Genomic DNA, 17666 nt, shown 5'->3' with positions numbered 1-17666 from the left:
CACTGTTGCAATTTACCACTCAATGTATGTGCATGAAGGAAATATTTTTTTAAATCACAGATTAGAGATAGGCTAAATTAATATGCTTTTTCTTTGCATTTTCTTTCTCAGGCCAGACCTGCGGGGGCTTGGTGCAGGGTCCCAATGGCACCATCGAGAGCCCGGGCTTTCCGCATGGCTACCCCAACTACGCCAACTGCACCTGGATCGTCATCACGGGAGAGCGCAACCGGATACAGCTGTCCTTCCACACCTTTGCTCTGGAAGAGGATTTTGATATTTTGTCGGTCTACGATGGACAGCTCCAGCAAGGGAACCTGAAAGTGAGGTAAGGCGTCGGCTTCCCTTATTACACATCAGGTAGCACCGATGGACGTACTCAGATTCTGAAACTGAATTGGAAGTCGTATTTGCATTTAATTATCAGAAAAGAAAATTTCAGTTACTCTTTAAGAAAATGTAAAGACTGTACGCTCATGTCCAAGTGTTTCAATGCTTAGAAACATAACTTCCTGTTGAAAGCAAACATCAGCTTCATTTTCAGACATCAGATTTTTCATCTGTAAAACCATGTTGTTAAGGTAATTTAGTGAAGTTATAATATATCATTGTTTTTAAGCAACTGTGGGTTTGGGAGAAAAAGCACAAAGATAAATCCATGAGTACAATTCAGAGACTAACAAAATAAACCTTTATATTATCAGAAAATACACTCAATAAAAAGAACATAGGAGGTGGGTGAGGTAAAAGCATGAAAGAATATCACACTCTTTGGAGAATTTTTGGTTGGTGCAATTATTATATATTACATTTCCCATCAGTTTTCTACTTTGGGCTATGATTTTTACCCTAAAGAAAAAATTTCCTAGGGTGACTTTAAGTTACATTTTTCATGAATAAACAAGCAAAAAAAATTGTACCTATACAACTATATCCAGTTATTTTTTTAATTTGAAAAAGGAAAGAGAAATATCGCTTTCAAAAAAATTGGAATTTCTTAGCTAAACTGATGAAAATATTGAAATAAACATACATATACGGTCAGTAAGTCTTCATCTTATGTTTTTAAAGTTCTGCATTGATTAGGGATTGTTGGATATATATATAGAGTCTTGTAGAAAATTGTAAGCAGGAGAAATTATACTGCTTAGATAAATAAAATGATATTGATGCTAATATGAGCAGGACTGTACATGGGTTATACACTTTCTTTTTGATTTTGTGGATTAAGAAAAATTTCTTTTTCTTTTTTTTTTTTTTTTTGCGTACAATCATTAGGTTTTTATTCAATTCCATTAGGTCTGCCCTGAACTAGTGATCTTTTTTTTTTTTTCTTGAGAGGGCATCTCTCATATTTATTGATCAAATGGTTGTTAACAGTTAACAACAATAACATTCTGTACAGGGGACTCAATGCACAATCATTAATCTACCCCAAGCCTAATTCTCATCAGTCTCCAATCTTCTGAAGCACAAGTTCTTACATGGTGAACAGTGCAAGGGCAGTCATCACAGAAACTTTCAGTTTTGATCACTCATTATGAATTACAAACAATCAGGTCAGATATGAATATTCGTTTGATTTTTATACTTGATTTATATGTGAATCCCACATTTCTCCCTTATTATTATTATTATTATTATTATTATTTTAATAAAATGCTGAAGTGGTAGGTAGATGCAAGATAAAGGTAGAAAACATAGTTTAGTGCTGTAAGAAAGCAAATGGAGATGATCAGCTGTGTGCCTATAGGCTAAGTATTAATCCAAGCTAGACAAGGGCAACAAAACATCCACAGATGGAGAAGATTTCTCTCAAAACAGGGGGTGTGAGGTTCTAAGCCTCACCTCTGTTGGTCCCCAATTTCTCACCTGATGGCCCCCCTGCGACTGTGCCTGTCTTAGGTTGTTCCTCCCTTGAGGAATCTTACCCGTCTCTGGCTAACCAGTCATCTTCCGGGGCCATACAGGGAAATGTAAAGTTGGTAAGTGAGAGAGAAGCCTTATTGTTTGAAAAGGTTAGCTTTTTACTTCTTTGCATATTTATGCCCTGTGGCTTCTATGCCCAGTATTTGTCTTGAGGTGTCTTTACCCCTTGGAAGAATTATGATACTCGGTAAATTTGATATGAGGCACGAATTCTAGTTAAGGGTTGTAATTAGGAAGGAAGAAGAAAAGCTGCAGAAGTAGCAGGCGGAAGAAAACATGGGAAGATTTGTTATTTCTTTGACATATCTTCTTGTAGAGTAACTTAAGCATGTATAGGTTTTAAACTACTAATTAAATTGCATGCACACATTAACATAATAGGAATATAGTTACATAACCAAGGCAGACCTACAATCACCAGCCATCTCCAGTGAAACCAAGAAAACCAGTTAGGCACCCTAGGCATTTGTGAAATCTTATCTATGATATGATGGATATTGTCTAACTGAATTTGAATAGTTTGAGAAAAATCAGACAAATTAAAACAGCCCATTCCTGGGAACTATTCATATCCCATACGTTCTTTTAACAGTAGATAGTCTGTAGTCTCAAGGTTTTGGAGCGCTGCAACTTGCACTTCTCCTAATTCTTGGTTGAGTTCCAACAGTATAGATTCTGTCAAATTTGTTATTTTACTGTATGCACAGGCCAGCTTAGATATCTCCTTCTTCATTCCAATGGCAAGTCCAGGAACCAGGGGGATGAATGCATCTACAACTGCAACAGCGCCAGGATCTTCGTTGATGTTTTTTGATGAACATCTTCTGGAATGACTCTTCCAGAGTATGTTGATGTTGGAACTTCTTCTTCATATCGTATCTTATTTCATTTTCTGGGTAGCCAAATTGGCCTTTGATCCTCTGTATAAACACAAACAGACACTTTGCCCACACTTTGATATGCCCTTTATACCATTGTGAAGAACTTATTGGAGGTCACCACACAGGAACTGTTAGTCCATTCTTGGGTTCTGTGATTCTGCTGCTGTTTTCTTCTTTCAGTTTTTCCTTTGTTCTTATATTCCACAGATGAGTGAAATCATTTGGTATTTCTCTTTCTCCGCTTGGCTTATTTCACTGAGCATAATACCCTCTAGCTCCATCCATGTTGCTGCAAATGGTAGGATTTGTTTTCTTCTTATGGCTGAGTAGTATTCCATTGTGTATATGTGCTACATTTTCTTTATCCAATCATCTACTAATGGACACTTAGGTTGCTTCCAATTCTTGGCTGTTGTAAATAGTGCTGCGATAAACATAGGGGTTCATCTGTCTTTCTCATACTTGATTGCTGCGTTCTTAGGGTAAATTCGTAGGAGTGGAATTCCTGGGTCAAATGGTAAGTCTGTTTTGAGCATTTTGATGTACCTCCATACTGCTTTCCACAATGGTTGAACTAACTTACATTCCCACCAGCAGTGTAGAATGGTTCGCCTTTCTCCACAGCCTCACCAACATTTGTTGTTGTTTGTCTTTTGGATGGTAGCCATCCTTACTGGTGTGAGGTGATATCTCATTGTAGTTTTAATTTACATTTCTCTGATAATTAGTGATGTGGAGCATCTTTTCATGTGTCTGTTGGCCATCTGTATTTCTTTTTTGGAGAACTGTCTGTTCAGTTCCTCTGCCAAATTTTTAAGTGGATGTTTGTTTTTTGTTTGTTGAGGTGGGTGGGCTCTTTATATATTTTGGACATCAAGCCTTTATGGGATCTGTCATTTTCAAATATATTCTCCCATACTGTAGGGTTCCTTTTTGTTCTAATGATGGTGTCTTTTGCTGTACAGAAGCTTTTCAGCTTAATATAGTCCCACTTGTTCATTTTTGCTGTTGTTTTCCTTGCCTGGGGAGATATGTTCAAGAAGAGGTCACTCATGTTTATGTCTAAGAGGTTTTTGCCTATGTTTTCTTCCAAGAGTTTAATGGTTTCATGACTTACATTCAGGTCTTTGATCCATTTTGAGTTTACTTTTGTATATGGGGTTAGACAATGGTCCAGTTTCATTCTCCTACATGTAGCTGTCCAGTTTTGCCAGCACCACCTGTTGAAGAGACTGTCATTTTGCCATTGTATGTCCATGGCTCCTTTATCAAATATTAATTGACCATATATGTCTGGGTTAATGTCTGGATTCTCTAGTCTGTTCCATTGGTCTGTGGCTCTGTTCTTGTGCCAGTACCAAATTGTCTTGATTACTATGGCTTTATAGTAGAGCTTGAAGTTGGGGAGTGAGATCCCCCCTACTTTATTCTTCTTTCTCAGGATTGCTTTGGATATTCGGGGTCTTTGGAGTTTCCATATGAATTTTTGAATTATTTGTTCCAGTTCATTGAAGAATGTTACTGGTAATTTGATAGGGATTGCATCAAATCTGTATATCGTTTTGGGCAGGATGGCCATTTTGACGATATTAATTCTTCCTAGCCATGAGCATGGGATGAGTTTCCGTTTGTTAGTGTCCCCTTTAATTTCTCTTAAGAGTGACTTGTAGTTTTCAGGGTATAGGTCTTTCACTTCTTTGGTTAGGTTTATTCCTAGGTATTTTATTCTTTTTGATGCAATTGTGAATGGAATTGTTTTCCTGATTTCTCTTTCTATTGGTTCATTGTTAGTATATAGGAAAGCTACAGATTTCTGTGTGTTAATTTTGTATCCTGCCACTTTGCTGTATTCCGATATCAGTTCTAGTAGTTTTGGAGTGGAGTCTTTAGGGTTTTTTATGTACAATATCATGTCATCTGCAAATAGTGACAGTTTAACTTATTCTTTACCAATCTGGATTCCTTGTGTTTCTTTGTTTTGTCTGATTGCCGTGGCTAGGACCTCCAGTACTATGTTAAATAACAGTGGGGAGAGTGGGCATCCCTGTCTAGTTCCTGATCTCATAGGAAAAGCTTTCAGCTTCTCGCTGTTCAGTATAATGTTGGCTGTGGGTTTATGATATATGGCCTTTATTATGTTGAGGTCCTTGCCCTCTATTCCCATTTTGCTGAGAGTTTTTATCATGATGGATGTTGAATTTTGTCAAATGCTTTTTCAGCATCTATGGAGATAATCATGTGGTTTTTGTCTTTATTTTTGTTGATGTGGTGGATAATGTTGATGGAATTTCGAATGTTGTACCATCCTTACATCCCTGGGATGAATCCCACTTGGTCATGGTGTTTGATCCTTTTGATATACTGTTGAATTCGGTTTGCTAATATTTTATTGAGTATTTTTGCATCTACATTCATCAGGGATATTGGTCTATAATTTTCTTTTTTGGTGGGGTCTTTCACTGGTTTTGGCATTAGTGTGATGTTGGCTTCATAGAATGAGATTGGGAGTATTCCCTCCTCTTCTATTTTTTGGAAAACTTTAAGGAGAATGGGTATTATGTCTTCTCTGTGTGTCTGATAAAATTCCGAGGTAAATCCGTCCGGCCCGGGGGTTTTGTTCTTGGGTAGTTTTTTTATTACCGTTTTAATTTCTTTGCTCGTAATTGGTTTGGTTAACTTTTGTGTTTCTTCCTTGGTCAGTCTTGGAAGGTTGTATTTTTCTAGGAAGTTGTCTATTTCTTCTAGGTTTTCCAGCTTCTTGGCATATAAGCTTTCATAGTAGTCTTTAATAATTCTTTGTATTTCTATGGAGTCTGTCATGATTTTTCTGTACTCATTTCTGGTTCTGTTGATTTGTGTTGATTCTCTTTTTCTCTCAATGAGTTTGGCTAGAGGCTTATCTATTTTGTTTATTTTCTCAAAGAACCAGCTCTTGGTTTCATTTATTTTTGCTATTGTTTTATTCTTCTCAATTTTGTTTATTTCTTCTCTGATCTTTATTATGTTCCTCCTTCTGCTGACCTTACGCCTCATTTGTTCTTCTTTTTCCAGTTTCGATAACTGTGATGTTAGACTATTCCTTTGGGGTTGTTCTTCCTTCTTCAAGTGAGCCTGGATCGCTATATACTTTCCTCTTAAGACTGCTTTCACTGCGTCCCACAGAAGTTGGGGCTTTGTGTTGTTGTTGTCATTTGGTTCTATATATTCCTTGATCTCTGTTTTAATTTGTTCGTTGATCCATTGATTATTTAGGAGCCTGTTGTTAAGCCTCCATGTATTTGTGAGCCTTTTTTTTTTCTTTGCAGAATTTATTTCTAGTTTTATACCTTTGTGGTCTGAAAAATTGGTTGGTAGAATTTTAATATTTTGGAATTTACTGAGGCTCTTTTTGTGGGCTAGTATGTGGTCTATTCTGGAGAATGTTCCTTGTGCACTTGAGAAGAATGTATATCCTGTTGCTTTTGGACATAGAGTTCTATAGATGTTTATTAGGTCCATCTGTTCTCCTGTGTTGTTCAGTGCCTCTGTGTCCTTACTTATTTTCTGCCCAGTGGATCTATCCTTTGGGGTGAGTGGTGTGTTGAAGTCTCCTAAATTGAATGCATTGCAGTCTATTTCCTCCTTTATTTCTGTTAGTATTTGTTTCACATATGCTGGTGCTCCTGTGTTGGGTGCATATGTATTTAGAATGGTTATATCCTCTTGTTGGACTGAGCCCTTTATCATTATGTAGTGTCCTTCTTTATCTCTTGTTACTTTCTTTGTTTTGAAGTCTATTTTGTCTGATATTAGTACTGCAACCCCTGCTTTCTTCTCACTGGTGTTTGCCTGAAATATGTTTTTCCATCCCTTGACTTTTAGTCTGTACATGTCTTTGGGTTTGAGGTGAGTTTCTTGTAAACAGCATATAGATGGGTCTTGCTTTTTTATCCATTCTATTACTCTGTGTCTTTTGATTGGTGCATTCAGTCCATTTACATTTAGGGTGACAATTGAGAGATATGTACTTATTGCCATTGCAGGCTTTAAATTCGTGGTTACCAAAAAAGGTTCAAGGTTAGCCTCTTTAGTATCTTACTGCCTAACTTAGCTCGCTTATTGAGCTGTTATATACACTGGAGATTCTTTTCTTCTCTCCCTTCTTATTCCTCCTTCTCCCTTCTTCATATGTTGGGTGTTTTGTGCTGTGCTCTTTTTAGGAGTGCTCCCATCTAGAGCCGTCCCTGTAAGATGCCCTGTAGAGGTGGTTTGTGGGAAGCAATTTCCCTCAGCTTTTGCTTGTCTGGGAATTGTTTAATCCCGCCGTCATATTTGAATGATAATCATGCTGGATACAGTATTCTTGGTTCAAGGCCCTTCTGTTTCATTGCATTAAATATATCATGCCATTCTCTTCTGGCCTGAAGGGTTTCTGTTGAGAAGTCTGATGTTAGCCTGATGGGTTTTCCTTTATAGGTGACCTTTTCCTCTCTAGCTCCCTTTAAAACTCTTTCCTTGTCCTTGGTCTTTGCCATTTTAATTATTATGTGTCTTGGTGTTGTCCTCCTTGGATCCTTTTTGTTGGGGGTTCTGTGTATTTCTGTGGTCTGTTCGATTATTTCCTCCCCCAGTTTGGGGATGTTTTCAGCAATTATTTCTTCCAGGATACTTTCCATCCCTTTTCCTCTCTCTTCTTATTCTGGGACCCCTATAATACGGATATTGTTCCTTTTGGATTGGTCACACAGTTCTCTTAATATTGTTTCATTCCTGGAGATCCTTTTGTCTCTCTCTATGTCAGCTTCTATGCGTTCCTGTTCTCTGGTTTCAATTCCATCAATGGCCTCTTGCATCCTCTCCATTCTGCTTATAAACCCTTCCAGAGTTTGTTTCATTTCTGCGATCTCCTTTCTGGCATCTGTGATCTCCTTCCGGACTTCATCCCATTTCTCTTGCGTATTTCTCTGCATCTCTGTCAGCATGTTTATGATTCTTATTTTGAATTCTTTGTCAGGAAGACTGGTTAGGTCTGTCTCCTTCTCTGGTGTTGTCTCTGTGGTCTTTGTCTGCCTGTAGCTTTGCCTTTTCATGGTCATAGGAATAGTCTGCAGAGCTGGGACGAGTGACGGCTGGAAGGACTTCCCTTCTTGTTGGTTTGTGGCCCTCCTCTCCTGGGAGAACAGCGACCTCTAGTGGCTTGTGCTGCGCAGCTGCGCGCAGACAGGGCTTCTGCTTCCTGCCCGGCTGCTATGGAGTTAATCTCCGCTGTTGCTGTGGGCGTGGCCTGGCTCGGGCAGCTGCTCCAAAGTGGTGGAGTCGCGTAGGAGGGGGAGCTGCTGGGACGCTATTTATCTCCGTAAGGGGCCTGCCTGCTCCCTGCAGCCCAGGGGTTAGGGTGCCCAGAGATCCCCGGATTCCCTACCTCTGGATTAAGTGTCCCCCCCTGCCCCTTTAAGACTTCCAAAAAGCACTCGCCAAGATAAAATTAAATAAATAATTTTTTAAAAAGCCACTCGCTCTTCTTTGTCCCCAGGCACTGGCCTCAGGGATCCACTCACTGGTCTTCCTGCACTGTTTCCCTAGTATTGGGGTCCCTGTCCCTTTAAGACTTCCAAAAAGCACTCACCTCACCAAAACTACAACAACAAGAACAACAAAAATGGCCGCTTGCTTTTCTTATGTCCTCCGGCACCTGGCTTCCAGTGCCCGCTCACTGTTCTTGCTGCCCTGTTTCCCTAGCATCCAGGGCCCCCTGTGCACGCACTGTGTCTGCGCTCTGGCCTGGATGGCTGGGGCTGGGTGTTCGGCAGCCCTGGGCTCCGTCTCCCTCCCGCTCTGCCTGCTCTTCTCCCGCCGGGAGCTGGGGGGAGGGGCGCTCGGCTCCCGCGGGGCCGGGGCTTGTATCTTACCCCCTTCGCGAGGCGCTGGGTTCTCTCAGGTCGGGATGTGGTCTGGATATTGTCCTGTGTCCTCTGGTCTTTATTCTAGGAAGGGTTGTCTTTGTTATATTTTCATAGATATATGTTGTTTTGGGAGGAGATTTCCGCTGCTCTACTCACGCCACCATCTTGGCTCCACCTCTCTAAGAAAAATTTCTAACTACAAAAATGTACAATTATATTTGCACAAGTAGTTTATTAACCATGTAGGGAATATGTGAAGTATATATATTAATATATTTCAAATATTTTATTTTTACTTTGTAACTTTTCAAATGTAAGCCATCTTCTAGTTCTTTCTAGGTCCTTTAGAGCATCTGTTGTCTGTTTTTAAAAACAGTTTTCCATTTGCCCCATCATACGCTGCACATGGCCACCTTCATTATGGATTAGTTACCCAGCCTCCTTTCTTTATGTCTGAGGTGTATGTTCCTATGGTTGGGTGTTTGGTCAAAATACTTACATGCACTGTCCTTGCTAATTTGATGCAATATTTCATATCCTCTTTCTTACTCTTCTCAATATTAGTTATTTGTTAGTTTTTATTCCAAATCAATGATGCTACTAAGGACCAGTGGTATGTTGTAGTAATAGAAACAATTACAATAGAAACTGCAAAGAGGTATGACAAAAAAACAAGAGAATTCACTTTATTAAAATATTGAGGCCTGCACTTCATGTTAAAAGTAATTCTCTTTCCATTAAAAATAATGACTAGTAAACATGTAGTCTTAAAAAACATTCCTCAGTCCATATTTCCATTTCCTGTAATTCTATTATAATAATTCTATTCTAAAGGAAACCTGTCTTATATGTTAATTTTATCAACTACTGTCCTCTTAGTTCTTCAGGCAATATTATGATCATTTTATATGTTAAAATCTATAAGGTTTAGAAAGCAGCCTCCTGCCATCTTCTGTATTAGTACAGGATCAGCGGTGGAAATACTAAGGTTACAGCAATTAGAATCATTGTATTTCCCTTTGAGGTTCCAGTGAGTAGTATGTAAATGGTACCTGCCCCTCAGAGAGCTTGATAAATATTGGTGAGTTACACAAATGGCATCATGATTCTTCTGTCCACTTAGATATTTTTACTAGAGGAAGTACAGAAGGCTGATAAGAAGGAGACTGCTTGGGGCCACATAAATCACTATTACCTACCATTTTTCACTTGAGACAGAGAACACATACGTCATATTTCTGCCCATTCCTTGTCCTTAAGGTAAAGGAGATGCTTTCTCTGTATCAAATTATATCTTTTTTCTCCAGTCTCCATGGTTCAAATGTCTTTTTGAGTGGACATTCTGTGAGGGCTTGGTCATGATTCTGAGGACAGAAATCCCTATTCTAGGGATCTTAACACAGAGGCAAAACCTGAGAAACAGAATTCCCCCACAGCTCCTAAGTGCCCTGGTCTTCACGTCCATAAAATTTTGAATAATCAATAATGTGAAATAGAAAGATAAATATGTTAGGGAAAACACATGAAGAGGCTGCAACATTTCAACATTAGTTATTGAAACAACTAGGTATAAATATTATGAAATTCTAATTATAGGGTGAGGGGAGGCAGTAATGCTGTTTGTTTCCCCTTATATCTTGGAACAGTTGTTTATTTCTCAAACACAATTAACTCACAGCACCGAAAGCGGCTCTTGAATTCAAAGTCAGGACATGTTTGTGAGGGGTTGGATGTCTGAGCTGCTCATCACTAGGCTGTCAGAAAAGTTCTTCCGTAGAGCAAAGTTAGCTCTTTCCTTGGGGCACAGAAGCTGGGGTTTAGTAGCTCTAAATGGGCACTAACCAAAAAGTAGTTGTTTTGTGAACAACTTGAGAATTTTATTATAATGAGATTTCTTTTATTTAAGCACAGTCAAGGATTTTTTTTTTCTTCAGGAACCTGAGATTTAGATTTAATTCCCAACAAAACATAGAATCTGGAGGTTAGAATTATCAGTGTTTAACTTTAGTGAAGACTATATTATTTACCTGTGTAAAAAAAAAAATCTTTAAAGAAGAAAAGTACAATTTATGCTATTATCTTGGATTATTTATGTAATACAACTACACAAACACATACATGACTTGAGTGTCCTTCAGTACATTAAATTCTAGCACGTATGTGTGGAGGAGTAAATTAAGGCTCCTCTTAAGTGTAAGGCAAGAGGTTTGACTCCAAATGAGAATGAAGAACCTGCCCTTTGAATTCCCTAGAAGGAAAACCGTAGCTCCTCATGGCTTCTTAGGACTTGTCATTACTATTCCTGGTTTTTAAATCTGGACTTTATTGGCTCAGAACCTCCTGTTGCTTCTCAGATGTCCACAGACATGCGGCCACATCATCAGAAACCCCAAGCTTCCTTGTGGCAGTGCCACCTCATTAACCACAACCTGTTTGGAGCCCTGCACCCTCCCCGTGCAGGTGCCCAGCCACAGCAGGTGGCTTTCTGGTTTATCTTAGACTGTAGCTCGGCCGCCTCCCACGTGGCCTCCGGCCGCAGCCCTGCCTCTCTGCACGCTGCCCACAAGACCCCCGTTTCTGCTTTATCTTAGATGTGACTTATCGGTGAGTGACCCGCATGTTCCAGCAACCCTACAGCCCTGCTCCGGAGTGCGTTTCTGGCCTGGGTGGGTTTGGTGTACTTTGTGCCCGAGCCCATGGGGCTGCTGGAGCAGGTACCCTAGACTGGGCCTGGGAAACGACAGACTTGACCTGCCAGCCTGGAGGCCCAAAGCCCCACACCCAAGTGCAGGCAGCGGCAGTGTCTGGGCAGGAGCTGCCCCTGGGTCATAGCTGACTTCTCTGGCTATGTCCTCGTGTGGTGGGAGGGTTGCACAGGCTCTGGGGGTCCCTTTATAGGGGCACCATTCCCACTCAGGAGAGCTCCCCCTCATGGGCCCATCACCTCCCCAGGGCCCCACCTCCTGCACCAGCACCCTGGGGACTAGGCTTCAACATTGGAGTTGGTGGGAACACACACACGCACACATGTTCAGTCTGTGGCATTTGTGCTCAGCCACATGGATCCACCCGGGATCCCGTGGCCTGACCTCATGAGGGAAAATGCTAATCATGTCTAGATGACATCCAACTTTCAAAACCCAACTCACAGTGTATCTATCTTGGTAAAATTTCCCTGTGCACCCCAAGTTAAAAAACAACAAGCAAAGAAAGTTCTTTTTTCCCCAAACTCCTTTAGCACTCAGCACTCACATAGGCCAGCTGCCAAGTTGACCCTTGTTGGGGGTTTGTGTATCTTTGTGTTCTCGTGTCAGATACAACAGACATCCTTTGAGGCCAAGAAATACGCCATGACTGCCTTCTTTGGTGTTGACTAGATATGTCAACTGTACAATAGTAAGTCCTCGTGGGTCATTTTGATTTCAGACGGTCCTGATCAGGGCCGGACCTCCCTGTCTTCTCTGTTACAAGTAATGTGACGGAGTATGACTCTCCCTCTGGGTGAGCAGAAGTTACTTGTCCAAAGTAGTGACAGCCACCCAGTAGATGTTTTCTGAATTTGAAGTAACGTTTATTTGTCCCCAAATCAGAAAATAGACGAAGTTGACATCAATTTCCAGGTCTGGTAACATTATAATATCAAACTTGAAAAGGAAATCTCATTATAACCTCAAAAAGTGAGTAAGAGCTTGCCTGTCGAGGACATTCGGGTCACCGAATATGGGAAGTCAGCTTGTATTGCTCCGTGATGGTTGTAGAAGGGAAGGTCAAGGCCAAGAGCTTTGACGGTGGTCTTGATTATTTCTCTAATTCTTGCAAGCTCACCCTGAGTTACCTACGATGATGGTTATGGCGAAGTAAGAGATGAATGTGGTGGGGGCGTTAAAATCAGAAAAGCATGAGTAAGTGTTGCTAAAATATCACATTTTTTCCAATGATTTTTTTTCTAAATTGTCAGAATGTGTTTAACTGTATTAAACATTAAGAAAACCATATGATATTAACTATATTTGGTGATGTTTGGAGCTTGAGAATGTCTAAAGCCTAGGAAGAGGTTTCAGTTGCATTTGGATTATTTTAGACGAGAGCTCAAGCAGTTTCTGAATTCTGCCTTACTGTCTCCCATTGCTGGTATGAGGTCCTGAGCGAGCCACTCATGGATCAATGGTCAGATAAAAACCAAAGCATCATTTTATTTTTAGCTTGGCAGGTGACTGATGCCCCAGTGAAGACTCCGATACACATAGGGTACAGTGTGCATGGAAGTTTCCATAGGCACTGGACTGTCATACGAACACCAGACACATACCTTGACATTGCATTTAGCCAGCCACATGGTCTGGACTGGCAGAAGTGAGCAGCCTGACAGGCCAGACCAGGGCCTCAAGGGCCGCAGAGAGGTGGGCCTTCCAGCCTGAGTGAGGAAGGAACTGGGGAGCCCACTGCAGGGGGAGGATGTCTCCAGCTGTCAGTATGCAGTCCCTGCTTAGGGGGACTGAGGAAACAGGGCCTCCTACTTCAGTGAGCACCCCACAGAGGAGCCAAGGAGACAGCAGTGATATTAGGACTTCTCATGTACCCCCACCATGTCCCCATAATTACAAGACTGTCAAGCCATGCTCACTACTCTGCATGCATATGGTGACATGATGGAATAAACCATCTTCCGAATTTACTTTTTCAACATGTGCTTTAAATTAGCAAATCAGACAGGGTTAGTGGTTGTTTGGTAAGGTTAATTTTTTTAAGTTGGTTATCTGCAGATGGCTAATGTGAAGATACATACAAACACACACACACACATATGTTATATAAATGGAAATATACATATTATATATATATGGAAATTTAAATATGGGTGTGTGTGTGTGTGCATGTGTTGTGTGTATAAAAGCCCCACCACCATCCAGTAATTTTAACATGTAGCTTTTGTTGAGAACAACTGTATTTGTTTTCTTAATACTCATATTACACAAAAATGATTAAACTGCTAGTAATGAGAAATCCTGCAGACGACATTTAAACCATTAAGGGAGCCATGCAGAATACATTTGCAACAGTACAGGCGAGTTTTAGCATCCCTTTGAATTCTGACCACCGCCTCTTCCTGCTCTGGCCATGGTTTCTGCAGTAACCAAAACTGACGATTCATTTCAATATCTTGACAGTTTTGCAAGGAGCAAACATATTTACATGGGCAGGGAAGTCTTCTGGATAGTCATGAATATGTGTGGAAAATTCTCAGAAAGCTCTCAACTCCTGGAACACTGCTTGGATAAATGCAGAAGGAAGGGCTTTCAGAAATTCAAAGAGAAGAGATAAATAAGAATAACAAATGATTTATTATTTTTCAGCAGAGGGATTTCGAGAAAATGGAAACCCGAATGTAGACACAATTTCATAAATAGTAGTAACTCATAATAAACAGCACCAGTGGAGTTCTAGGTGGTGGTGAGGTCCCAAGAACCCCTTCCTTATATGTAATTGCACTGCCCTGTAGTGACTTGAAGATACTGTGAAGGGGGAACAGGGCAGCCCCCGGCCTGAGCTCTCCCAGGGGGCTTCCTGCATAACTTCTCAGAAAATGTTGCCTTAATCCAGAAACAGCAGGAGTGCTTCGTGTCCGGGGCAGGCCTGCAGGGGGCTGTAAGTGGGAGTCCTTTCCGTCTTTGGGATTCTTGCAGAGCCACTGTTGGTTATGTCTATGTCTATTTTTAGCTCTATCTAGATGTTTCTTTCCCCCTCTTATCTCTCTCCATCTTTAGCTATCTCTCCATCACTTTCCATCTCTGTCTCTGTCTTTCTCTCTGTATGTATACATACATCAGCGTCTCTCAGGGCCCAGTGATTTCGTGCCCCAGGGGATATTTGGCAATGTTGGGAGAGATTCTGGCGGTCACATGGCACAGGGCACTACCTGAATGTGGCAGGTACAATACAGAGATGCTGACAGGTGTGCAGGATAGCCCCACATAACAGAGAATTGTTTGTCACAAAATGTCATTGGCGCCAAGGATGAAAACCCCTGATTTATAGCAATAAGCCCCCTATATGAAACCATCAATAAAATCTGTCTATAGCTATAACCATCTGATCTGTAGCTGTGCCTGTCTCTCTACACTGTTTTTCTGTCCACGGAACCAAGCTAGTAGAGGTGCCATAGAACATAGGAAGCCTGAGAGGCAGCTCCATCTCTGCTCAGCACAGGTAGCCAGGCAGCCGGACTAACAGAACTGAACAGAAATGATGGTGTCGTTTGCAGGATTATGTCAGCAAGGAAATGGGATTTCCCCAGTATTAGGCATAATCAAATTTCACCAAGAATCATCTCGACATTCTCTCCCAAAAGAAAATAAAAGTATTATTTTTTTAGTCCTTGGTTTCTGGGAAAGGGAACATAACGTGTCAAAAAGTCAGTAATATATTGATTTTTATTCTTCTTCATGATAATGAATCTGCAAAAATAGTTTTTTCAAATGGCTCACTGGGAAGCTATCCATGTTAATAAGCAATAAAGAACTGGAAATCATTAGATTTCTTAAAATTTCCAAGATTTTAAATCAACTTCATGTGGGCAACTGGATTTATAGTTGAATTTCAAGTTTAAGATTTACTTTTTACCTCCTTTCCCTGTTTTAATAAATATTTGGATTGCAAAGCCCCCAAAGCAGCCAAGCCCTTAGAACACACTGAACAAATGAGTCCTAATTGATTAAATGTATCTTAATTGTTTACAAAATAATTTTTAAATGAATGAATGTTATATACAACAATGTGTTAGTTACATACTCTGAATTCACAAAATTGATTTTTTAAAAGGGATAGGAAATTACTTAGAACCTAAAACAATTTCTTTCTTTTACTTTTATAAACACAGTCACTCTCCCTTTGCATATAAATAGTATTTACTTTATATCTGAATGTACTAAAAACCATCAAAAAGGCAAATTATCTGCCTTGGAAGGAGTCTTGTTTCAAACTTGTGGTATGTTTCTGTTTTCCTGGAGTAAGTGTGATACTTAGACATAAATTTGTGCATTTAGTGAGCCAATATTATTATAAATTACAATTGTGTAAGCAATTAAGAGTATTTATAGTATATACTGACTTTAAATTTAGAAAATTCTTTCAAATAAGGCTTCCTGGAGCAGAAAGAAACATGGGCCACTCTTTCCTAAACCTCAGTGTTCTAGCTGGCATCTCCCTGGGGTCCCTCACAGACCCCGAGGGATTCACTTGGGCAGAATTCTGCTCACAGCTTCCAGGGCTGAAACGTAAGTGAAGAAAGCCTTCCTGTATTTTCTTCGGGGCATCCTCGCCCCAGAGGGTATGACAGGCTGGGCGGGTCTTTCCGGGAGCAGGGGAGCAAAGCTGCCCGGCTGACTCTTCAGGACAGAGCTGGTGTGCTGGGCTGCTCACCTTGCCCGGGGTCATCCACCCGACTGGGTCCCTCGGCTTCCTGCCCTGAGCTCAGCAGTGCTGTGACATTAGGATCAGACAGTTTGCTCTCTGACCCTTCCGCTCAGCACAACTTCCCAAGCTCAACAATTGCTTGGAAACAGACAGAAGTGGTAGGGTTACGGATACAGCCTGACTACGCCTCACTTCCATGTCCTTTTTCCTGTTAAAATCACCAGTACAAAAACCCCACCTGTGCACCTGCCTCCCTGCCCCAAGGCAGCGGTTCCGCGAGGAACAGGGCCTCTTCCACTTGAGAGGGAGAATCCCAGGGCGAGCAGGGAAGAGGGAAATGAATGCTCCATTCGGCCTGTAACCGTTCAGCCGAGAGGAAGACTGCCTTCAGGAACACCTTGGCCTCCTAGAAGTTTCAGAAATGTCTTCCTAAAGGAGGCAGCTTCTCCATTTCCCATACATGATGAATGGGCCCCTCACGACATTTTTCTCATCATGTCAGTTCTTACAGGTCCATGATCGTGTACAGAGCTTGTCCTGAATACAATACAGACATTAATCAAAATCTTCTCTTAGGTTTATTGGTTTTCACGCCCTACATGGCCATGCATCAGATAATATTTTTTTGTATGAGATATTTCCAAAAAGCAAATGCTTAGTGCATAGTGTTATCCCCATTGTCTAACAGTCAGACAACCACCTTTAGAGAACAATAGCGGAGGTGGAAGGCAATGGTCCAGAATTTACAAAGGTAGTAGTTTGGAGTATGGACTATCCTCATACTCATAAATCATGCTGAATAAAATAACCCTTTAAAAAGACACCCTCAAAGGGTTAACTACCTCTGAATGCAGTGTATATCGCTACCACAGTGATGCTGAGAGGGTGTTAATTCAAGCTTCACATTGGGACCGTACCCTGTATTTGAGACTTTACAGTGTAGCATAATAAATGTATGTCATGGCTAAGGAGACAATATTGTGCATATCTTTTAAATGGATGATGAGGATGGATCCGATAGTCCGTACAGATGGTGTGGGTGGGGGCCGTCTTCGTTCCTGATGTTCTGAGTGGCGGGCACTCTTGTGCATCTCCAATCAAAGGGCCGAGCCAACGCACAGTGTTTCTGAGAAAAGCTTTGAGCCCAGGGCCCTAAAAGGGCGCAGCTGAGAAGGCTGAGGGGCAGGAGGACACAGCTGTGTTAAGTCAGCCCTTGGGGGGTGGCGGGCAGGCCGCGGTGAGCAGCGCACGTGCGGGCGGGGACTGCGCTGTCCAGGCTCCCCTCCGCCCCTGCCCGCGGCGCGCAGGCGTCCCGGGCCCCCACGGAGGACCGCTGTGCGCTCCCGGCGGCCGAGGGGCGGGGAGCCCCTGTCGCTAAGCAGCCCGAGCCGAGATGAAGCGGCGACGGGGCCCTCGTGCGCGCGGCGTCGGTGCCGCGGAGGCCCAGGTGCCTCGTCCTCCACGGCCCGAGTCAGCGCGCGCCCCGCCCCTCCCCGCAGGCCCCGCCCTCCCCGCGGGGCCGGAAGCCCGGGGCGGGGCGCGGGAACGGCGGCCCCACGTG

General features: G+C 41.8%; 1 protein-coding gene across 1 annotated transcript in view; it reads left to right on the top strand.

Annotated features, from left to right (window-relative positions):
* Nucleotides 1-17666, top strand: part of CSMD1 (CUB and Sushi multiple domains 1) — a 1485257-nt gene that overhangs the window by 277749 nt on the left and 1189842 nt on the right. The window contains exon 2 of the mRNA XM_036898253.2: nt 112-328. Within this exon, the coding sequence (XP_036754148.2) occupies nt 112-328 (217 nt within the window). The remainder of the gene's footprint in view (nt 1-111; nt 329-17666) is intronic.

This window comes from Manis pentadactyla, chromosome 7, assembly GCF_030020395.1.
Source record: "Manis pentadactyla isolate mManPen7 chromosome 7, mManPen7.hap1, whole genome shotgun sequence".
NCBI classification, from domain to species: Eukaryota; Metazoa; Chordata; class Mammalia; order Pholidota; family Manidae; genus Manis; species Manis pentadactyla.
The sequence above is the reverse complement of the archived record's forward strand: the minus strand, read 5'-3'. Positions and strand labels throughout refer to the sequence as shown.